Source organism: Rana temporaria, chromosome 5, assembly GCF_905171775.1.
Source record: "Rana temporaria chromosome 5, aRanTem1.1, whole genome shotgun sequence".
NCBI lineage: Eukaryota > Metazoa > Chordata > Amphibia > Anura > Ranidae > Rana > Rana temporaria.
Window position 1 is genome coordinate 358921751 of NC_053493.1, and position 24956 is coordinate 358946706.

A 24956-nucleotide genomic window follows, 5' to 3' on the forward strand; every position below is an offset into this window, starting at 1 on the left:
CAAATTTATGAAGAAAAATTCATTTTTTTGCAAAATCTTATAATAGAAATGAAGAAAAATTCATTTTTTTTACAAAATTTTCGTTCTTTTTTCATTTATAGCGAAAAAAATAAAAACCACAGAGGTGATCAAATACCACCAAAAGAAAGCTCTATTTGTGGGAAAAAAAGGACAAAAATTTCATTTGGTTACAGTGTTGTATGACTGAGTTATTGTCATTCAAAATGTGAGAGCACCGAAAGCTGAAAATTGGTCTGGTTATTAAGTGGGTTTAAGTGCCCAGTTGTCAAGTGGTTAAAAAAAAAATAGGTCTCTTTAAAAAAAATTAACAAAAAAAAACCCAGAGGTGATCAAATACCATCAAAAGAAAGCTGTATTTGTGGGGAAAAAAATGATAAAAATGTCATTTGGGTACAGCGTTGTATGACCGTGCAATTGTCAATCAAAGAGTGAGAGTGCTGAAAGATGAAAATTGGTCTGGGCAGGAGGGGGGTTTAAGTGCCCAGTAAGCAAGTGGATATACTGGCAGTGTCAGTAGAGCAGTGGACAGTGTCAGTAGAGCAGTGGACAGTGTCAGTAGGGCAGTGGACAGTGTCAGTAGAGCAGTGGACAGTGTCAGTAGGGCAGTGGACAGTGTCAGTAGAGCAGTGGACAGTGTCAGTAGGGCAGTGGACAGTGTCAGTAGAGCAGTGGACAGTGTCAGTAGGGCAGTGGACAGTGTCAGTAGGGCAGTGGACAGTGTCAGTAGGGCAGTGGACAGTGTCAGTAGGGCAGTGGACAGTGTCAGTATAGCAGTGGACAGTGTCAGTAGAGCAGTGGACAGTGTCAGAAGAGCAGTGGACAGTGTCAGTAGGGCAGAGATTGATGTCACTAGGGCAGTAGATGGTGTCATTAGGTTTTATTTGTATTATTTTTTTAAACTATTTTTTACAATTTTTTTTGTGTAATAATTTTATGACAATTTTTTTTATGAGCCCCGTTAGAGGGCGTTTTAAAAAAAAATATCAGGCGTGTAAACAGGGGGGATCTGCACCACACAAGGAGATTAGGGTGTGCCCGGGCACACCTGACACACCCTGTGCCAACGCCTATCCCATTGACTAAGTTTTCACCTAAAGCTGGACATGGATGAGTAAAAAAATGAACAAAAACTGAAAACGTTCTTTTGATTTCGCATTCGTTGCGCCAATAATTGTATCGGAAATTTCTCTGTGAATGTCAACATTTTTCCAATCGTTGTCAATGTGTTAAACTTTGTTTTTTTTTTTCTACTAATTTCTGCCACTACTATTCATCTGTATTCACTTACATTTTTGTTTCCGAGCTATTGACTTACAAATGATTAGAAAATAGTTAAAAATTAGGAAAGAAAAGTTTTCAACATGTTCGCTTGTTCATTTGCGATCTTGAAACGGAAATTAGCTTTCGCTGAGCGCACCAAATCTGTGAAAATTGAACTTGATTTTTCATGTTTTTTTTATTATTATATTTTTTTTATCCATTTATGACCAACTTCACATTTTACTAACATAACAAATAGCGAAATCCTTCTAGTACTACTGCTATGGGTTCATTGGAGATTGGAAGCAGAATATCATTACCCTCATCTTCCTGAAGGGGGAGCCAGAGAGACCGCACCCGAACTCAGCCGAACACCTAGACGGAAAAAGCCGAAGCGACCTGGCCAGGTATCTCTTACCTGTAAGACCACGTGGGTAGAGGGCGGATCCCACCCATCCCAATGACAAGTCAGCAGCCAGTGCTAAGGCGCCTAGTAGGGGCGCAGCCTGTTTGTTATTGGCTCACACACAGGAGTGCAAAACAAAAAAAGAGGCAAAACCGGCCTCTCCCTCCCCTCCCCCACCTGGATCCTCCTGCAGAGAGTGCAGGTCCCCGGGGTGTTCTATAGGTGGAGGTGATTCCAGGTGTAGGGTGGTGGCGTGTCTTTGGGGGCTTTTCTTTCACTTTTTGGGGGAAGGTGAAAGGTTATTTTTTTTTCTTTCTTGTTTTATTTTTGTATGTTTTTTGTCATTTGTGTATTTGGAACACTTTGGACTCGTCATGACTGCGGCTTCCCCGGATTACCTGGTGATCCTCTTCACTGGAACCGCCGGGGCCAACTGTGCCAAGCTGGGCTCCGATGAGAAGGAGGTCATCCAACTGCTATGGAAGGTGATAGACCTGGCCAACATGAAGGTAAGTACCCACCCGGGGAGGGGAGGGGGGGCTCTCACACCTGGGCCAGCACAGGATCACACCCTTTGTTTGTCTCCTAGGTAGGGGAGCTGCACGATGTGAAGGTCAGACCCGATCACCTGGAGCTGACAGAGGAATGCAAAGAGGCCAGCAAGATCGAGCCTGAGAGCCTGTACTTGGCTGCCCAGCTGGAGCAAGCCCTGCAACAGGTGAGACCCCCCCCCCCCCCCAATGAAAAGAAAATGCTAATAAAACTCACTGCTCATCTGGATTCCAAGTACATACACCTGCCCCCCCCCCCCCCAAACACACACACACACACATTTCTCATCTGGATTCCAAGTACACACTGGACCCCATATATACGCTGCTCATCTGGATTCCAAGTACATGCTGCACACCTGCCCCCCCCCCCCCACACACACACACACACATTGCTCATCTGGATTCCAAGTACATACTGCACACCTGCCTCCGCCATTACACACTGCTCATCTGGATTCCAAGTGCACCCCTGGACCCCCAAATACACACTGCTCATCTGAAATCCAAGTACATACTGCATATTGGCACCCCCCCCCCCCCCCCCACACACACATTTCTCATCTGAATTCCAAGTACATACTGCACACCTGCCCCCCCCCCCCCACACACATTGCTCATCTGGACCCCCAAATACTTACTGCTCATCTGGATTCAAAGTACACAATGCACACCTGCCCCCCCCCCCACACTGCTCATCTGGATTCCAAGTACATACTGCACACCTGCCTCCCCCATTACACACTGCTCATCTGGACCCCCCAAATACACACTGCTCATCTGGATTCCAAGTACACACTGCACACCTGCCCCCCCCCCCCTTTTACATACTGCTTATCTGGACCCCAAATATTCACAGCTCATCTGGATTCCAAGTACATAATGCACACCTGCCTCCCCCCATTGCACACTGCTCATCTGGACCCCTAAATATTCACTGCTCATCTGGATTCCAAGTACACACTGAACACCTGCCCCTCCCTACACATAGCTCACCTGGACCCCCAAATACTCACTGCTCATCTGGATTCCAAGTACACACTGCACACCTGCCCCCCCTTTACACACTGCTCATCTGGACCCCCAAAGCACTGCTCAACATATAGCAGTATGGCCGATGTCAGGATTTCCCTGGTTATAGCTGTCATGGATGAGCTCAGGAAATCCTTACACTGCTAGCCAAGTGTGATACAAAGTAACCCAGGAGCATGTGTTCTAAATCTAGCCTTGGCACTATGTGTGGGATACCATAGGGATCAATAGGTTGGTTTTATTACCCAACATTTACTTATTAGTCTAATGGAATCTTGTGTGCAGTATTGGGTGAAAACATTGACAAAAAGACTTCCTAAATTGTAATTTTTGTGCTGCACTCATATCTATCAAACAGCTGTGCAGCCAATCAGCTTTTAGCTTTCATTTTTAAAGCTTAACTGAATAAGCTGAAGCGAGATGATTGGTTACTATCAGGGCTGCCAACTTTCAGTAAATTCACGAACAGTTTGTAAAATCCACAATTGTTGCATCTGTCCATGACTGTCAGTTACGGACATGCATGATGCAGCCTGCATGTCTGTAATGGACATTCAAGGACAGATGCAAAAAAGTACACATTTTATAAACTGTTCGTAAATTTCCTGAAGGTTGGCAACTCTGGTTACTATGCACTTCAGAATCTGTATTCTCCAGTTAGTACAAAACCCATTGGGGTAGATTTAATCTATATGTAGGATACGAAGGGCTCTAGTCATCAATATTTTCACACAAGATCTACCTACTCCCCCCCCCCCCCCCCTTTTTATTTTATTTATTTTTTTAACACAAGATTTAATAATAAAAAAAAAAATCTTGAGTGCTCTCTATTTTATTTATACTACTATTATTATTACTAATAGTGTGTTTTTATAGTTTACCCTTTACAACTCTCTTTAGGAATCGGATATGAAGGGGGTCTATTGATCCCTGTTTTTCCCCCCACCAACAACCCTTTTTTTTTTTTTTTTTTTCTGATCAGATATTGTATGAAAAGTAGGTGAAACTTAGGTGAAAGTGTGTGTGTGTGTGTGTGTGTATGTATGTATGTGTGTGTATATGTATATATATGTATATGTATGTATATGTGTATGTATATATGTATGTATATATATATATATATATATATATATATATATATATATATATATATATATATATATATATATATATATATATATATATATATATATATATTTTAGTGTTATAACCTTGTCTTTTATATACAGTATTGCATCTTTAATACTATGTGTAAATACTAAGGAGACTGATCACTGTTTTCGCCTAAGGTTTTCTAATTGACTCTCGTGGAAAATTAATAACTCTTGGATGAAAAATATAGTTTTCTTTGCTGTACAACAAGTATTTGTGTGTGCGATATTCATTCTCCATTATTCTGACGCTTACTCCAGTTTTTTGTTGGTGTCATTCCACCCACTGAAAGTCATTAACTAAACAGGTGGCTTGGGTTTGCTCAACTACAGCTGTGGCGTTCTCCGCCCATAATCCGTCTGCTGGTAGCTTGTAATCACACACAAGGGCAGAGATCCGGGTGGTGCAGTTCCTGGAGAAGGATCTGATTGTTACTGGATCTCTATGTAGGAAGTAGTGTCTGCCTGCTGTGTGTAGGTTGGGATTTGTCCTCCCTCTTGTCTCTCCTGTGGCACTGTGTAATGAAGTCCTTCTATAGATACATTATTTCTTATGTCTTTGTGTATCATTCTTGTTGTGAGTTATTCTTACAAAGAAACACAACCTTCATCCATATGTTTTCCTGGATTTACATTATCAAGGTGTTTTTTAGGCCTGATCAGAATTGGTTACTAGTAGAATAAATGAGAACAATGTATAGATTCTCTCTGGCTTTTTATCTTTGGTATGTCAATGCTAATTAGGACACCAGGTGTTGTCACATTAACCCTCTACTCCCCATGAAGAAGTTGCCCATAATAAAAGCTGCAGTACATGGATGTATCCAATGGTTTTTGTTTTGATATTTATTTGAATTTCGGAGAGATAACACAAATATGTGCATAAAAAAAATCTTCTTGCTACGTTGTTTATTTCCTGCTGCTGAGTGTAAATTTGTTTGGCTTCAAAGCAGTGGTAATTTTGGCGACAAATTTCGATTTAGTTTTAGTCCCATTTTAGTCTTCTGCAATTGTTTTGTAGCTAGATTCACAGAGTTACGGTGGCGTATCAGTAGATACGCCGTCGTAACTCTGAATCTACGCCGTCGTAAATTTAAGCGTATTCTGGAAACCAGATACGCTTAAATTAGGCTAAGATCCCAGCGGCGTAAGTCTCCTACACCGTCGTATCTTAGGGTGTATATTTACGCAGGCTGCTAGGTGGCACTTCCGTTGTTTGCAGTGTCGAATATGCAAATGAGCAAGTTACGCCGATTCACGAACGTATGTGCGCCCGTCGCAATTACGCCGTTTACGTTAGAGATACGCCGGCGTAAAGATAAAGCTGCTCCCTAGGTGGCGCAGCCCATGCAAGGTATGGACGTCGGAACAGGCCTATCTTTTTACGTCGTTTGCGTAAGTCGTACACAAATCTGGCTGGACGTAATTTACGTTCACGCCGAAATGGCGTACTTTGGAGCAATGCACACTGGGATATGTCCACGGACGGCGCATGCGCCGTTCGTTAAAAATGTCAATCATGTCGGGTCATTAACATAAAACACGCCCCCCTGTTCCACATTTGAATTAGGCGCGCTTAGGCCGGCCCATTTACGCTACGCCGCCGTAACTTAGGAGGCAAGTGCTTTGTGAATACAGCACTTGCCTCTCTGACTTACGGCGGCGTATCGTATATGCGATACGCCACCGCGCCTCAAAAGTAAGCCGCCATACCTGAATCCAGCTATTGGTTGTATTTCGTCGACTAACCTCCAGTACTTTTTAGTCAATTAAAACTAATTTTAGTCATTGAAAATCGAATGGGTGCAGTTAACTTGTAAAGCATTATGTAAGCATTTGTCTATGATTTCCAAACTTGTATATTGCTGGAGTGAAAAATCGAATGTTATTATTATTATTATTAGACCCCTTTCACACTAAAGCGTTTTTACAGCGTTTTAGCGTTAAAAATAGCGCTATTAAAACGCTCATTAAACGCTCTCCATGCATCTCAATGGACCCTTTCACACCGAGTCCTGCAAGCAGCATCTTTGGAGCAGCTTTTGGGCGCTGAAAAAAACTCCCAAAACGCCCATCTCCATTGAAATGAATTGAAAGCGCTGTAAAAACGCCTTACCCTTTCACACTGAGGCACTGCAAAAAATTTCTAAAACGTTGGGGTCTTAGCGGTGCTTTACCAGCACATTGGGATTGCAGATGAGGCTTCGCTTGTATAACGCTTTAGATAGTCATGCCTTCTAGACCCACTTTAAACATCAAATAAGTGTGCCTGTTCCCATATGGGCAATGTAGTGTTCTTATTTTTCAAAAATAAATACAATCACCTGTCTTGTTTCTTCCCCTTTTAATAAAAAATATAGATATCAAAATTTGTGTGTGCATTGGGAGGCTTAATGAGGTCAATGGCAGCACATCCAAAACGCATTAGATGCCTTGCTCAATGGTTAACTGTATCTGCTCCCAAATTAGATCAAAAATGCGTTGACATTGCACATCAAATATCTTATCAGTGCTCCAAAATAAATGCATGTTGATGCACGATAATCCAGCTAACGTTACAAAAAAATGCTCATCTCAGCATGTACATGGATCTAAATGGACCCTTTTGAGGAAAATATGGATTAGTGTAGAGATCTTGAAACTACAACCAGTGGTCCTAATCTGACCCACTGCTTGGGTCACTGGTGTGTCTTCAGTGTGCACTAATTGAGGTCAGCAGAGGCTGCCTATGGTCTCCACTTATGATGTAAGGTGGGGAATGGGGGGCTTTGATGCAGACCTTGATGCATAGGGGGACCCTGGCGGGGATTTTTTATTTTGTGTGTATGTGTGTGTGTATCTACCTACATTAAACTTCGCTCATACAATTGTTGGGTAATCTGTGTCTTGTTTTAATATCAAGGATAATGAAAAAGCATGCTGACATTTTGTATCGTCACAACAGCAGAAGGCTCATTATACGTAATCTTAGTAATTGTATTAGCCTGGTGTTGTAGTGTTTGGTACATCCAGTTGTCATTTAGCTGAATTCTTTAATCATGACACATCGCAGGTCTAAATAGGCAGCTTAATGATGCTGGTCCACTTTTCCCGCTGAGTCAGCATTTGCATATACCTTTACCTGCTGATTGCTCTTGGTTTCTTTTTTCTGATTGTTTGGACTTAAGGTTTTACTAAGGGTTTCCTCCGCTCATATATTTCTCATCTTGTGTCTCTTGCCCAGCTTTGTGACAGGTTTACTTTAGTGACCTGCTGATGTGGGCAGCTGCCATATTCTATTCTGGAAGCTTGTCTTAAAGTGAACTTGTGTGGATAGAAATTTGGAGGTATCTGCTGGTTATGCTCCAGGGCTGTCATCTTGATCCTTCCCTACCCAATAAGTCACTGGGCTCAACTACAAGCATGCAGCTATTGAAAGCTTAAGTCTGGACTGCCTTCCTACAATCTGTAATTTAATAAGGCCACTTGTTTGTGAAGGTGTGTGTTCTGGATATGTCTTTTGTCCTCTTCATCCTTTTTTACTATCTAGTGAGTTACTACTTCTGAACAAGATGAAATTTTAAGGTTCCTGGTTAGTGGCACCCTAAGGCTGGTTTCACACCCAAGCATTTTTGCAGATTTGCACTACAGAAAATTTAAATTGGAGTTCCACCCTTCTTCCCCCCCCCCCCCCCCCCCAAGGTGGTCAAAGGCTTAACAGTGTGCCTAGCCAGTGTTTTTGTACTGTGTGGGAGGTGCTTTAACTAGGGGAAAGCATTGATCTATTTTCCTGCTTTGCAGGAACACAGGATCCATGCCTTCCCTACTGACAGCATAGCAATCTGCCTTGTTTACATAGGCAGAGTGCCATTCTGCTTCTGTAATGAACGAGCAGTGGTTGCCAGCGGACATCGAGCCTGCTGTGCATAATCACAGCGAGCCGCCGACTGCACGCATTCACTCCCACTACCTGTAAGTGTGCGATCAGGTATGTATGCATGATCCTGCGCACAGCGGCCACCCTGTAGCAGTAAAACTGCTGTATGGCAGTCACAAAGTGGTTGGCTATGTCACATGAAAGAAATACAGGAGCACCCATGTGCATAGCTCCCAACTGTCCCTCTTTTGGAATAAAGTCCCTCTGTCCCTCATTTGTCTCATTTTGGTCTGATCTCAATAGCTGAATATACAATGCACTATTTATCTGTCAAAAAGTGTTTCCCAGTGCTAAACCCTTTTTAAAAAATGTCTAAATTGCTGTATCTGTACATTTTAAAAGCCAATATAAAGAAATAGTAGTGTATTTAGGTTTTGTGCTACCCTAGGCCTGACTAAACTTGTGCACCCCCTAATTTAAATATGGCCCACACCTTGTTTAAGACCTGCCCTGAAATTTTCGATTGGGGACACTAGTTCTGAGTGGTGGGGGGAAGCAATGGATTCCCTTAATTTGCATAGATTTCCTCTCACTTACTGTATGGCTATGGGGCAGGAAGTGAAGGGAAATCTCAGCAATGGGACAGGGATGGTAAAAAATAAACTGACAGGAGCTATAACCCTCCCTTACTCTATCCAAAATGAAAAAAAAGTGTTGCCTATAGTTCTACTTTAAGTAGATGGTGCAGCAGAAACATATAGCACAGTGAGGAAGGACCACCCAGGATGATAGGACAGTCAAAATTAGAAGCGCTTGGTAAAAAAAAAACAACGCAATAAGCGTTTGATTGGTTTGCGCAAAATTTATAGCGTTTACAAAATAGGGGATAGTTTCATTGCATTTTTATAACCTTTTTTTGGTGACTGCAACATTATGGCGGACACATCGGACAATTTTGACACATTTTTGGGACCATTGTCATTTTCACAGCAAAAAGTGTTATAAAAATGCATTGATTACTGTGAAAATGACAATTGCAGTTTAGGGGTTAAGTGTGACCTCATGTGTGTTTCTAACTGTAGGGGGGCGGGGCTGGACGTGTGACGTCAGTGATCGTCTTTCCCTATATCAAGGAACAGATGATCAGTGACACTGCCTCTGAAGAACGGGGAAGGTGTGTTTACACACACCTCCCCCCGTTCTTCAGCTCTGGTGACCGATCGCGTCCGCAGGTCCTGCGGTCACGGAACTTCGGATCGGGTTGCGAGCGCAGCGGCACGCTCGCGACCCCACGGCTGGGCTTTAAAGAGATTGTGCCCAGCCGTGCCATTCTGCCGACGTATATCGTCGGTAGGGGGTCCTTAAGTGGTTAAAGGGGTTGTGAAGGTACTTTTTTTTTTTTTTTTTTTATTTTTTTTTTTTGGGTCCAAGTGCCTCAACTCTGGTTCCTGAATCTTCTTGCATACAGTGGCTATAAAAAGTCTACACACCCCTGTTAAAAAGGTCAGGTTTTAAAGGATGTAAAAATAAAAGACAAGAGATAATTTCAGAACTTTTCCCACCTTTAATGCACAGAAACTATACTGTACACGCAATTGAAAAACCAAACTGAAATATTTTAGAGGGGGGGGGGGGAGTAAAAATAAACTAAAATAATGTGGTTGCATAAGTGTGCACCACACTCCCTTATAACTGGGGATGTAGCTGTGTTCAGAATTTAAGGGTTTGTAAAGAAATTTATTTTTTCCCTAAATGGCTTCCTTTACCTTAGTGCAGTCCTCCTTCACTTACCTCATCCTTCGATTTTGCTTTTAAATGTCTTTATTTCTTCTGAGAAATCCTCACTTCCTGTTCTTCTGTCTGTAACTCCACACAGTAATGCAAGGCTTTCTCTCTGGTGTGGAGAAAGCCTTTTGAGGGGGGAGGGGGCGAGCAGGAGGGTCAGGACACTCTCCTTTGCAGATAGACAAGAGATGTGTGTTAGTGGGTGTCCTGACACTCCTGCTCGCCCCCTTCCCCCCCCCCCCCCTCAAGAGGCTTTCTCCACATCAGGGAGAGCCTTGCATTACTGTGTGGAGTTACAGACAGAACAGGAAGTGAGGATTTCTCAGAAGAAATAAGGACATTTAAAAGCAAAATGGAAGGATGAGGTAAGTGAAGGAGGACTGCACCAAGGTAAAGGAAGCTATTTAGGGAAAAAATCAATTTCTTTACAAACCCTTAAATTCTGAACACAGCTACATCCCCAGTTATAAGGGGGTGTGCACACTTATGCAACCACATTATTTTAGTTTATTTTTACTCCCCCCCACCCCCCCTCTAAAATATTTCAGTTTGGTTTTTCAATTGCGTGTACAGTATAGTTTATGTGCATTAAAGGTGGAATAAGTTCTGAAATGATCTCTTGTCTTTTATTTTTACATCCTTTAAAACCTGACCCTTTTAACAGGGGTGTGTAGACTTTTTATAGCCACTGTATGTAAGAAGATTCAGGAACCAGAGTTGAGGCACTTGGACCCTAGATGGCAGCTGGCTGTGCATGCCTCATCTTCCTGCTGGCAAAGCTGGAAGGGTAAAACCTAGTACACACAGGCCGAATGCCGTGTGACATTGGCTGGTTCCATAGAAACCGGCCAACATCTGGCTCGTGTGTATGGCAGCTGGTCAGACAGAAGCTGGCCATTTTGGCCGGCTCCTGTTAAAGGGTCATGATCGGAAATGGTCTGCTGACCAGCTACCGATTTGGAACTCTCAGCCAATGACTGAGCGCTGACAGGGTGTTCTGGTTGGGTCGTCTCCCTGTGAGAACACCATAGCACAGCAGGGGAGATTGCTGTACTAATATCCGATTAAGCCCCATATACCAGTGCCGAATGTCCACGAGATCACAACTGGTTAAAATAAAGTCAGACATTTTGGCTTGTATGTGTGTTTTTTTTTTTTTGGTCTTTCCAGCAGCCGACCAACTCCCGATCGACGCTCTCAGCCAATTGCAGATAAAGTTGATCAGACTGTTCTGGGGCATGGGGTGCAATCCCCCCTGTCAGAACATAACAGCTCAGCGGGGGAGATCGCATGTAGTAGTTCTTCTTTTTTTTTTTTCTTTTTTTTTTTTTTTGGTGTGTATTAGGCTTAAGGGGGAGGTGATTCAGGTAGTAGCTTGGCTTAAGGGGGAAGGCAAGGAATAATCACGTTGGACAATCTGTTCTATTGATCTACTAATCCCCTGAGCAGGCACACCCATAGACTGTAGAAGGAGGCTTGTATACATAAGTCACTTCATACATAAGACTAGGACACCCAAGCTATCTTTTGACGATGTGCATCATAAAGTGACTTGTTGCAAAAAAAAAAAAACTATTCTGTCCCCCACTGCAGACTTTTGCTCTCATAAAGAGCTAAGGCATTTAAAATTTCTTCAGCAACCAACACAATTGTGGTTCCAACCATCTATCCTTGCGTCACGTTATTGATGCAGGGGCAGACGGATGGGACCAGGCATCGGATGCCCCGTAAAAAAAAAAATGCATTCAGAACAGATCTGCATTTTTGTGGTGTGAACCAGCCCTGGAAAAAATTATTTTATTGATTTGCCAGTGTTGAATATTTTTTGGAATGCATGTTTTTTTTCCCTAAATCAAAGCAAGAATTCAAATCCGTTTTTAATATGAGAAAAATCTTACCCATGTCTCTCTAATTTACCTTGTCACCTGGTCAAAAACAATTGTCCATTTGATCCAATATACTATTAGAATATTGAACAAAAACACTTTCCAAATTCTTTTCCTGGTGTATGACCAGCTTTGCACTTGAAGGATGACTAAACCCAAGAACAAAAATTCAATATATTGTAACTTCTGGTCCTTTTTTTTTTTTTCTTCTTCTTCAGAACTTCTGTTGATCCAGCCAGAAATGCATTGTGCTTGTCTCATCCTGTGAGCTGCAGACATAGGCATGCGCAAGGGGTATGCCGGGTGTACCCAGGCACACCCTAATCATTCTGTGCAGCACAGATTTCCCCTACTGCCCTGGCTCCTTCCCTCTGAAGCACCTCCGGCTTCCCTCCTCTCCTGCCAGCTGTTGCTGTGGAGATGTTTTAGGATGAATAAGGGAAAGGACCAGTAAATATGTTTTTATCAGCCCCTTCCCTTTCTGAATGAACATGGTGAGTGATCGGTAGTGTGTATTTGAGCTTTGCGGTGCACACCCTAATGCGGGGATATGCAATTAGCGGACCTCCAGCTGTTGCAGAACTACAATTCCCATGAGGCATAGCAAGACTCTGACAGCCACAAGCATGACACCAGAGTCAGAAGCATGATGGGACTTGTAGTTTTGCAACAGCTGGAGGTCTGCTAATTGCATATCCCTGCCCTAATGCAATAGGCTGCGCACACCTATGGCTGCAGAGAAGAATATCATCTTTTGTAAACCACCAATTGCTCAGCTCCCAATGTAATGAAGCTGAAGAGATAGACATGTTTGTAGTCCATATATGGCGAGTAGGCTTGGGTGACAACCATGACTCCTTCTTCTATAGCTATAGTTGAGAACTGACATAGCCACCCAGAGACTGTTATTTACAGGATTACCAGATGAAAATAAAGCAAAAGAAAATGTAACCACCCCATCAAATGCTAGTAAATTGCAAATATAATTTTATTTTTTTAAGAGCACAATTATTACACACCGTGGTATGCGATAAAAGCAACTGGTGCTGATTATCTACGGGCGATGGAGGTTTCATTGACCTATTCAATTGGCTCTTCCAGGTGATCTGCCAAAATTGCATTCTGTTAAGCTCAGTTGTCTTTTCCTATACTACTTAACCACTCCTACTCTCATATATCCACCACATAAATGCAAATCATTCTATAGTCCAAGATAAGACGGGGCTGTTTGAGACAACTCTGCAAGTATGCACAGGAAACGGCACAGCTCTGAACTTCTGACAGGATCAACTTGTCCGCACTTATCAAAACCAGTATAATAAGGGGGGGAAATCTGCACTATACAAGAGAATTTTTTTTTATTGGAGATTAATGAATGGAGGTACTTTCAGCTCAAGCATTTTATAGCAGCACTTCCTCACCCAATAAGAGGAGATGCTCGTACATCAATAGAGCGACTATGTACTATCGGAAAAACATGCAGGAATATATCTTGAATATATAAAACCCTGATTAAAGTAGAAGAGCTGGAATCTCCGACATTCATGAAAATTGGGAGAGGAAACTGGGGAAACGAGGAAGGAACCAAGAAGTGGGAACAATTCTGAAACTGGTACATGGATCATCAGTAAACGATTGGATGGTGAAAATGAACTACAAGTGTGTAAGCCATGTATAGAACGCCAGGAATACTTGGGAAGTATCAAATGGGACAAACAACAAGTGTTGGGATTGTAACCAAACGGGAACCATGGCCCATATATTTTGGGGGTGCCCCAAAATTAGAACTTATTGGAAGGAAATATTAAGTTATATCAAGATTATTACCAACATGGTTCTACCTGAGGAACCATGGACCTGTCTATTTCATGGGGTAGATATCCCGATAAAAGAATATAGAAATTCAATGATGGTACAGATGAACGCCGCAAAAAGCTTGGTACTGAGTAAACGGAAGTACAAAGCCCAAAAATCTGAGGGTGGTTCGACAAAATAGAAGATGTAAATTTGGCATATCTAAGACGGTCCTGAAGATTCTAGGGAGGGATTCACTAAGATGGGGAAAAGTGGAAAAAGTTTCAATGAACAAAGAATTATAGTGAGATTAACCACTTGACCACTGGGCACTTAAACACCCTTCCTGACCAGACCAATTTTCAGCTTTCGGTGCTCTCACATTTTGACAATGACAATAACTCAGTCATACAACACTGTAACCAAATGACATTTTTGGCCTTTTTTTCCCCCACAAATAGAGCTTTCTTTTGGTGGTATTTGATCACCTCTGCGGTCTTTATTTTTTTTGCTATAAATGAAAAAAGAACAAAAATTTCTATCATAACATTTTGCAAAAAAGTAATTTTTCCTCAAATTTTGCCTAAAATGTATACTGCTACATATTTTTGGTAAAAAAAAAAAAAATGGGATATTGGCACTGTAGTGGCACTGGGCACGGTAGCGGCACTGATGGAGCACTGGCGGCACTGATGGAGCACTGGCGGCACTGATGGAGCACTGGCGGCACTGATGGAGCACTGGCGGCACTGATGGAGCACTGGCGGCACTGATAAGTACTGTAGTGGCACTGACGGACACTAGCAGCACCAATGGGCACTGGAGTGGCAGAGGTGGTACTGGTGGGGACTGTAGTGGCACAGATTGGGACTGTAGGGGCACTGATGGGTAGTGTAGTGGCACTGTGTGGCACTGCTGGGCACAATGTAGATGGCACTCACTTTAAAAATCACTTTTCTCTCCTCACACGCTGTATCGGTGTGAGGAGAGAAGAGAAGACCTCAGGATGACTTTTTTTTTTTTTTTTTTTTTACTTTTCTCTGCTCCCTCATTGGAGGGAGCGATCAGGTGGTGAAGAGCCGCTATCATTGGCTCTTCACCGTGATCCATGTTGCGTCGGGTCCCCTGCACCTGGCAAGCACTAACACTTCCGCGAGCGTGTCTCAGGGGGCGCGCAAACGAGGAAGTGCATGAGGACGTCCCAGGGTCACAACAACTCGACCGCGCTGTAGCAGTATTTTTGCTATAGTGCGGTCGGCAAGTGGTTGAGTATTTGGAGAAAGAAGGGCTCAAGTTATACCGGGATGAGGCCGGTCTCTGTTGCTGCGGTCCGGAGTCAGACTTTCTCTGCTCCGTGACTGCAGTGCGATTGTAGTGTCGCTCCCCTCACGCAGGCTCCTCCCACAGTGAGTCAGGGGTTTCAGCACGGGGTCTGTCTGCTCTGTGTTGTCCTGACTCCTGGGTATAGCCGGCCAGCCCGGTGGTGACAGTCACAGGTGTGGTACTGCCTGGTCAGGTCAGTGATATCATATATATATGCTGTGCTGTCAGACAGTATCAGGTGTTGGGGATGGCCGGGTGACCGTGATGGGTCCCCGGTCTCATGTGGGTTAGTTTAACTTGGTTAGTGAAGGTAGGGTCCCAGTTGTAGTTCACAATTCAATGCCATTATATATTAATTGTGGACTACAAGCGGCCAGTCCAACTGGGACTTGTAGTTCCCTGTAACTGATAGGCTGTATTAAAGTACTAGAAATACAATGCCTTTATAATGTATAATATTGTCTTTATAATATGTTTCTATTGTTTTTTCATAAACAAATGTATTGCTCTTTACCACCATTTAAAAATGTAATGCTCTTTATCAACATTAAAAATGTAATGCTCTTTACATGTGTTTAATTATCCTTATAACCATTGTGGATGCTTATATAAGGGGGGGGGGGGGGGGAATTCTGCCCCGGGCACCCATAACTCTTGTTACGCCACTGGCGGACAGTGTAGAAGTGATCATTGGATGTTGGTAAAGGAGATAACCCCTTATTGATCACTGCTCAAGGAACCCCTAGCAACTTTAGGAGGAAGCCTGGTTGAGAAATACTGCTTTTCACATATTGTATGAAAAGGATTGATTTCACAAAAATGTAGTTGGAAGAGGGTTATTCGGCTGTTATCTGGCTGTGTGAAGACTGTTCTGGATGCTCCCCGTTGAATATCATTAAACCTAGATAAATAGAAATGGCAGTTGCTTTCTGATCTATTTTAAAGGTGCAGGATCTTGGCATACCTACTAAATCGCTGACCTCGAACCAGCATGCAGGACAATTCACACTTGATCAGTTGCATACTAGTTCCAGGTCAGTGACTCACTGGGTTGTAAACAAGAATTGTTATTACAGCCTTCAAATTCAAACATATTAACAATGGCAGCTCTCATTTTTCTGTCTTTAGAAGTTTGAAGGTTAATTGGTTGTATATTTATAGTGGTCCTCCACCTCCTAACACTATTAAAATCAACTTTAAAGTGTTACTTAATCCTCAACAGTAAAATCGGTCTGTATAGGCAGTAAAGCATGCTTGTTAATCTCGCTGTGGATTCTAAGGGGTTAATCCTCTGCATTGTGTAAAAGGGCTGTTTGATCCTGTATGGACAGATCATCCCCTCCGACTGTACTCAATATATTTCCTGAAGAAAACAGAGCCCGGGGATAGTCTGCACATGCTCAGTTTGGTGTGTATTGCTATTGAGGTGTGTGTGTGTGTGTGTGTGTGTAAAATATATATTCTTTTTCTTGGGAGGGTACATGTGATCAGGACCAATTGTCACTGTCCAGATAAAGGGTCAGTGGTCTTGCATCCTGATAGGACAGTAAGAGCAGAATGAAAACTCCTATAAGCTTTAAAGGGGTTGTAAAGGTACAATTTTATTTTTTCCTAAATGGCTTCCTTTACTTTTTTTTTAATCAAACAAAAACTGTTTATTGAGTAAAAGTTACATACATAAATAAATCAGTAATTCGTGGGTATAGAACATTACAAGGTCTCTTATTAGTAAAGATGTCACACAATCAGTACAGGTTTGCATGTGTAATTTATACTCCATTTACTTCCTTTTGAACCAGCTCAGCCAGAGGTTAAGAGAACATATTAGATGTAGGAAGTAGTAGACCAAGTCAAGAGGGATGGAGACCATATCCTGTGCTGAGGAGAGAACTAGTTACAGGTTTCAGAGTCGTTCAGCCAGCGATCCCAAATTTTATAATATTTTTCAGGGCACGCCCTATTTATGTAAACGCATTTTTTATAGGGTAGGGTCATATTTATTTCAGCTTTCCATTCAGGGAAAGTAGGGGGGGTCTGTCTCATCCATTTGCGGGCTATTATCTTTCTGGCCGAGAATAGGGACTCATGGAGGAATATTTTGGTGAATTTGTCTGTGTCTGTGGGGAAAATTCCCAGCAGACACTGTTTGGGGTCAAGGGTAACCGGCGTGCCCATTGTATCGTGCAGGAATGTTATGATCTGTTTCCAGAGGTCCTGGATTTTTGGGCAAGCCCAGATAAGGTGGAAAAATGTTCCTGTTTCTTGGGCGCACATCGCACATAGAGTGGACTGTGTGCGTTTATACCTGGCTACGCGGATAGGAGTCAGGTACGTCCTGTGAGTGATGTATATCTGAGTCAGTCTATCCGATAGCCTAGGGGACACCGCTTTGCAAGTCTCCAGAGCCTCTTCCCATTCCTCGTCCTCAAGAATTCCCACCTCCCTTTCCCACCGAGGTTTTATGGCATATGCTATTTTAGTGGCTACAGGGGTAGAGAGCATAGCGTAGAATGCAGAGATCAGTTTGTTGGGGTCTTTTCCCTTTACTATGGCCACGATCGGGTGCGGCGTTGGTTGTGGGTAGGTGCGTGAAAACTGTGTCTGGATCGCATGTCTAATTTGAAAAAACCTGAACCGCATATTATCATGGAGTGTAAATTCTTCCTTGAGTGTTTGGTAGGTTTTAAGGTTACCCTCGGATAGCAAGTGGTGAAGGTAATAGATACCCCGCGCGGCCCAGAGCTCAGCTCCCTGATCATTAGAGAGTTCCCGTAGAACCTTGTTTTGCCATAATGGTGTATAATCAGTATACTCGGGTATTCCAAGTTTGGCGGAAGCAAGTTCCCAAATGCGTCTGTAGTGACCCAGGGTAGACGTCGTCTCCCTCCCTGGACCGATACTCCCAGATCCCGTCGACACCGCGTAAATTGCATCCCCGGTGAGCTGAGCCACTCGCGGGCATAATAGTGTTAGGAAGCGTTGACTGTCAGTTTTATCTATGTGGTATAATTGTGAGAGCTGTGCGGCTATGTAGTAGAGGTTTAGATCTGGCAGAGCCATGCCTCCCATATCAGTCGGGTTCTTAACTGCCTGCCACGCGAGCTTGTGTCTGCCTGATCCCCATATGAATGGTTTCAGAAGGGCTTCCAATGATTTGAAGTATTTCAAGTGAAGGTAGGTTGGGGTGTGCCAAAGGATATATAATAGTTTGGGGAGAAGGACCATTTTAATAAGATTGATGCGTCCCCAGACCCCTAAGGGTAGTTGGGCCCATACCCTGATTTTAGACCTAACAAGTTCAAAAAGGGGCTCCACATTAAGGGCAATATAGTCAGCTGGGCGTCTGGAGATGTGTACCCCTAAATATTTGATAATGTCTACTCTCTGTAGTGGCATACTGGATTGGGATTCAGGGGGTGGGAAGCAATCGATCGGTAGAATCTGTGATTTCCCCCAATTGATCTTTAGGCCCGAGAAAATACCGAATTGTTCAATCGTCTGAAGCGCCGCATGAAGGGAAGGACCTGAATCTGCCAAATACAATAAGGTGTCATCCGCATACATGCTGATTTTTTCTACTAATGAACCCACTCTGCAACCATCTATCTCTGGGTTAGTGCGAATAGATATTGCGAGGGGTTCCGCCGCCAAGGCATACAAAAGTGGGGAGAGGGGGCACCCCTGCCTCGTGCCTCTGCTCAAGGGAAACAATGGGGAGGTCCAACCGTTCGCTACTACTCTGGCTGTGGGGTTGTGGTACAGTAGGCTAACCCATTTGCAAAACTTTGGGCCAAAGCCATAAGTCTCGAGGCAACGCCACAGATACCTCCACTCCACAGAGTCAAAGGCCTTAGCTGTATCAAGTGTTACTAGAACTCTAGAACCTACATTGTCGTGTGTGGCCTGTAGATTGATATACAACCGTCGAAGGTTAAAAGAGGTATTGCGGCCTGGCATGAATCCCGCCTGATCAGTGTGTATCAATGAGAGTATAACTTTGTTGAGCCTATTTGCCAACACCTTTGCAAGTATTTTAATATCTACCTGCAAGAGGGAGATAGGGCGATAGGATTCCGGGTATCCAGGGTCCTTTCCCGGCTTCGGAATGAGGACGATGGTTGCCTCTCTCATGGTCGGGGGAAGGACGTGTGTCTCAAACATGGAGTTATAGAGTTGTAACAGCTTGGGTGAGAGAATTTGACTATACTGTGAGTAAAATTCGATTGGGAGTCCATCTGAGCCTGGGGTTTTGGATCGAGCAAATGAAGCAATAGCCTCAGTTATTTCCTTCGAGGTCAGTGGGGCCTCGAGGAGGGTAGTCTGTTCAACCGTCAAGGAGGGGAGGGTGATAGTCTCGAAGAACGATTGCATCGGGCCGTCGTCCGCCGGGCTCAGAGACGTGTAGAGTTTGGCGAAAAATTCTTTAAATTCAGACGACACTGCCGACGGATCAGTGATGCATTGCCCCTCGGGACCATGCAGGGATATGACCACCGGCGGTCTATCTTCACTATGCACCATGTAGGCCAAAAGTTTCCCCGCCTTTTCCCCGTGTTCGAAAAATTTTTGTTTGGCGAAAAATAACTTGCGTCTGGCTTGTTCAAATTGTAGTTGATTCACTACCCTTGTCTGTAATTTAAGCGCCGCTGCCGCTTCTGGTGTTGGGTCCGTCGCATATCTTCGGTCTGCGAGGGAGAGGTCTAGCATCTCTTTGTCAGAGACTTCCGCCGAATCTGATTTAATCTTATTAATGCGGGAGATCAGGGACATGCGAGCGTGGAGCTTAAATGATTCCCACACCGTCTCCGCTGATGCGGACCCGGTATTCGTCTCGAAATATGACTTCCACTCATCCGAGAGGTCGTCATCTTCCGGGAGGAGCGAGAGCCAGAAGGGGTTCAAACGCCATGCCCGTCTAGGTTTGTCAATCGGGACGTTCAATGAGATCCAGTATGGGCTATGATCAGATAGTAGGCGTGGGCCGAATTTGGCCTCTGAGAGTCTGGACGTGAGGACTTGGGAGACTAGAATGAAATCAATGCGCGACATCGAACTATGTGTGGCAGAGAAGCAGGAATACAACCGTTTTTGTGGGAATTTAAACCTCCAAGAGTCAATTAAATGGAGGGAAGCAATGAGTTTCGAGAATTTAGTGGTGGTCACCTCACCTAAATTATGGGGGGGCGTTCCGGCCAACCTATCTAGGCTGGGGTTGAGAGTAGTGTTAAAGTCCCCCAACCATACTGCCTGAATCGAGGGGTGATTTGCCATAAACGTAATCCCTTCGAGTATCACCGTCATGGCAAAGGGGGGAGGGACATAGAATGCTAAAAGAAGGAACGGCTCCCCATACAATTTCAGACAGGAAAACATATCGGCCCTGTGGGTCCGTAGAGATAGTACACAGTTCAAAATGCACCGATTTTGCCACTAGAATGGAGACTCCCCGGGCATGGGGTGTGTGGGTCGAATGGAATGCCCACCCCACCCATGGCCTGCGGAGTGCCATCTGAAGTCTGCCTTCTACATGCGTTTCAACTAGGACCATTATATCAGCCCTTTGTTTTTTGAGGAACGCTAGTATCGCTGACCGCTTGACCTTATCTCGCATACCCCTGACATTCCAGGTGAGAAATTTTAAGGCTGTCATGGTCCACGTCCCAAAAAATATCTGGGCTCAGCTGTATTAATTAACCTCACGTAAGGAGTAGCGGTCAAAGATAATAGGGTAGGTGTCGCGAAGCGACCCATATACATAAATACACATTGCACATACAATATCAGAGATGGAAAACAAACGTGTAGTGTGACCCACATCTTCATAAGTAACAATTTACTCAATCCAAACTTTCCCCAACCCCCCACCCCCCACCCCGCCTTACACCCCAGGAACTTGGTGTAGGCATCGTCCCGAAACCTAGGAAAAAATCCTAACAGTGGAGTTACAAACTGCTCTTGATGCAAAGAGGTACTAATATGATGTTGGAGCTGCAAGGTGTTAAGAAAACAGTTTCCGAGGCTCAAAAATAAAAAAAGGGAAGCCCCAAGCACAGTAATGCTGCAGCTCCAATCATACTGGTTAGATTTCCTTCCAACAGGGGGGAAAAAGTCTCGCTGCACCTTGCATGCGGTGGGTAGAACTACTAACCATCTGAGGCTCCGGACCCGTGGGTAACAGTCCGGGCCCCACTGGACCCCAAATAGAAGTTTGCCGTAAAAAATGAAACAGTAATAAAAGTAAAACATAAAACAAAAAAGAAAAAAAAAAGGGGGATAAATGTACAAATGGGTGAACTGACTCCGTATTATAGCAAGTGGCTAACGGATCAGCCGGGAAGAAAGAGTCATGTAGTGGAGTAGAGAGTACAGGGAGAGGCGCGCTCATGCATCGCCATGATGCGTGTGGAGGGGGGGAGAGACAGCTCACATGGCGGCCGATTCACAAATTTTCCCCAGGGATGGTAAATTCAGACTGCGGAGGACAGTACATAAAAGATTAAAGGCCAGGGGGATAGAAAAGGTGCCACATCATGTCCCGGAATCCATCCCAGCACGGGGATTTGTTCATGTGTTACCATGAAAAGCATTGGCGAGGTGTGGGCTTCCTTTACTTTAGTGCAGTCCTCCTTCACTCACTCCATCCTTCGATTTTTTGCTTTTAAATGTCCTTATTTCTTCTGAGAAAACCTCACTTCCTGTTCTTCTGTCTGTAACTCCACACAGTAATTTGAGGCTTTCTTCCTGGTGTGGAGTGTCGTGCTCTCCCCCTCCCTTGGACTACAGGAGAGTTGGGACGCTCTCTACGTTGCAGATGGAGAAAGGAGCTGTGTGTTAGTGGGCGTCCTGACTCTCCTGCAGTCCAAGGGAGGGTGCGAGTGCGACACTCCACACCAGGGAGAAAGCCTTGCATTACTGTGTGGAGTTAGACAGGAAGAACAGGAAGTGAGGATTTCTCAGAAGAAATAAGGACATTTAAAATCAAAATCGAAGGATGAGGTAAGTGAAGGAGGACTGCACTAAGGTAAAGGAAGCTATTTAGGAAGAAAAAAAATGGTACCTTTTTACAACCCCTTTAACCAGACACTGATGGTAGTCACAGGACTGCTGTATACTGCTGAGAAAAGGTATTTGGCAGTTTAAATTTGCTAAAATGATTGCATTTCCATGTTCTGTGTACTGTGAGAGGCCAGATATAGTGACTGCAGGCAGGGCTGCTCTTAGAAATCACGGGGCCCCGTACAGCCTACCTGACAGGGCCCCCCTCAAATATATCAAAACAATATTTTCACAAACAAATACACAAACCTGTGTGAATTGGGCCCCTTTTTATTTTTTATTAAATGCATAACTATATTGTCAGGTTTGTTTTTTAATATGGCAATCTACCCGGAAGTGATTCTCCACGTATTGATGTGTATAGTGGGCTATAGGTCAACTCTTGGCTTCTCATCTGTCTTGGCTACTCCCGAAAGCACAATGTCTCTGCTACAGTTTTCAACTGTTTTTGATGATCTGCACCCTATGAATCTGGCTTTTTATTTTTTTTTACAAACCCCAGTAATGGTCACAGCAAGCGTGCACCCAGGAACTTTATTTCATGGCTGCCATGAAGGCTAGGTTCACACTTGGGCATTTGCATTATCATGCATATTTGATGCTTTCTAATTGAAGTCAATGGGACCAAAAATGCACCTTGTTGTAAAGTGGAATTTAACTGTATCTGAGCACCACAAAGCACATTCTCCCATCCATAGGTCTTTATGCTTTTTGTTGATCGCCTTGCAAAAGGTATTTATAGCTGCGGCCATCTTGAGTACGGGCAGATTCATGTAGCATTTGGTTCCTAAGAATCCACCTGCCCTTGTGGTGATGCCCTGGAAAATCTTTCGTATGCTGTTTACATCGTGCTACTTGTCATGTTTAGGTCCAGACAAAAAAGGAAAGGAATTGGTCCCAGGTTTTTTTTTTTTTTTTTTTTTTATTTACTTTTTTTTTTTTTTTTTTTTTTAGACCTAGATAGACTATGTAGGTGGGTGTAAACGGACAGAATCTGCCTGTCCATGGAACTGCTTGAGGCTGCAATCAGATTGGTCTGAAAATGGCATGATCGGAAAGGCTTCTTTAGGATTTTTGAATGAGAGAGTAAAGTTTGTGTGTGTGGTGTGTTTTTTTTTTTTTTTGCATCCTTCACATCTGTGATGCTGATCTCTTGCTGTCTGCATGCACTCCAAAAAATGGTTACATTACTTTTTTAGGATGGACTTTCTGAAGGTGACACAGGGCAAAAAGCCCATGTAACTGGTGTTGAAAAATTAATTTGCAATTCCCCATGAAAAGCCTGTGTGATTAGATGACTATGCATGATTAGGACAGTGTTCAGGCACTTCCATTTAGAGGCTGCTAAAAGACCTTTTTGTGGCAGGATCAAACGTTTGTTTTTAAAGAGCTGGTATTAAAAGCAAATTTTGAAATGGCATTTTAAAGTAGAATGCTAGCATAAACTTAACTAGTCTTAAAATCCCTTCCCTCCTCCTAATAACTACACTAACTTGTATAAAAGTTTATATCTATCGATGTAGAGATATTGCCCTATCTCTGCTGTTTCCAGTCCTATCAGATCCCATTATCTGGATCTTCTGAGTCAGGCAGCAGCATGGGAGACGAGGGAGATGCTCATGATGAATGGTTCATAGGAGCCTCTGGGTGACATCATTGCTCTGAGCCCTACCAGCCATTGTTGAGCACCCTCTCCTCTTCCCTGCAGCTGCTGCTGGCTGACACAGGGGAGCATGATCATATGACTGGACCAGATTGACCTGAAAATTGGAAAGTATATATAGTGTGTGTGTGTGTGTGTGTGTGTGTGTGTGTGTGTAAGTATATGTATATGTATATGTATATGTGTGTGTGTGTGTGTGTGTGTGTGTGTATATAATTTGGCAAAGATGTTAGGGGGGGGAGGGAACATTGTTAAGGCTTGTTGGGTTTATCCTGGAATTCTACTTTTAAGTTTTACTGATTGTGTTTATATATAATTTGTATGTAGGTAGAATGTTGTTTTTTTTTTTTTTTTTTTTTTATGGCCCCAAGTGCTGTACAAAGAGCAACAATGAAAATTCATCCTTGATTGGGATAGTAATGTCTTCTGATTGGCTGCAATTAAGTTGGCGTCTTGCTTTCTGCATGGCCACAATTGCTGCTCTTGTAAAATTGTCTGACTGTTTAGCCTGTCTCCTTCCTTGTGTAATATTTATTGATATTGTTATCTTGCTGGCAAGCAAATACTTAAATTTTTGGGATAGTATTGTAGCAACTGTTAAGTAATGTGTTTACAGTATATTAAATTAAAATGGTAATAAGTAATGACAAATAACCTTGATATATTATGCAAGTCAAATCCTCCTGGGAGTTCTTCATTGGCTTATGTGTTAATCCAAGTGTTTAAAGTTCCTCTTGAGGCTTTCCTCCGACCTCTTAGAAATTTTAACCAGACTCTTGTGCTAGACAAGCTTGTTGCTACTGTGCATGTGTGAGCTTGCTTCCTGATGCATGTCTTATCTTGTAGCAGCACTGGGTCGTCTCGGTGGTGACATCTGAGCTCCGGCTGTGGACAGCCAGGAGAAGACCAGAGGACACAGCAGCCTCTTGTGTCCGATTTTGTAAAAATTAATCTTTAGGGTGGCAAAATGTGTGTTTTTTTTTTTTTTTTTTGCCAGATCAGGTGGCCATCATTGGCACAAACCGAAGTGACAGGGTAAAAGCAGCGTTGATCAGGTTTGGTTTTAGCCACAGTGTTTGTTTTCCCATTGGAAAAAAATAAAAATAAAATAGTTTTACCATAATGAAGGTGTCTGGATGAGTTTTACATTTACATGGAATATCTGGACGTGC

General features: G+C 43.3%; 1 protein-coding gene across 5 annotated transcripts in view; it reads left to right on the forward strand.

Moving 5' to 3' along the window:
- The first annotated feature begins 1849 nt into the window (after positions 1 to 1849).
- ESRP1 (epithelial splicing regulatory protein 1) overlaps positions 1850 to 24956 on the forward strand; it is a 92714-nt gene continuing 69607 nt past the window's right edge. For 3 of the 5 annotated variants that reach the window (XM_040354679.1, XM_040354682.1, XM_040354683.1), the window contains exons 1-2: positions 1851 to 2196; positions 2277 to 2405. In XM_040354679.1, coding sequence (XP_040210613.1) covers positions 2062 to 2196; positions 2277 to 2405 — 264 coding nt within the window. In that variant the 5' untranslated portion in view covers positions 1851 to 2061. Of the gene's footprint in view, positions 2197 to 2276; positions 2406 to 24956 lie in introns of all 5 variants that reach the window. The other 2 variants (XM_040354681.1, XM_040354680.1) reach the window with 1 other exon arrangement.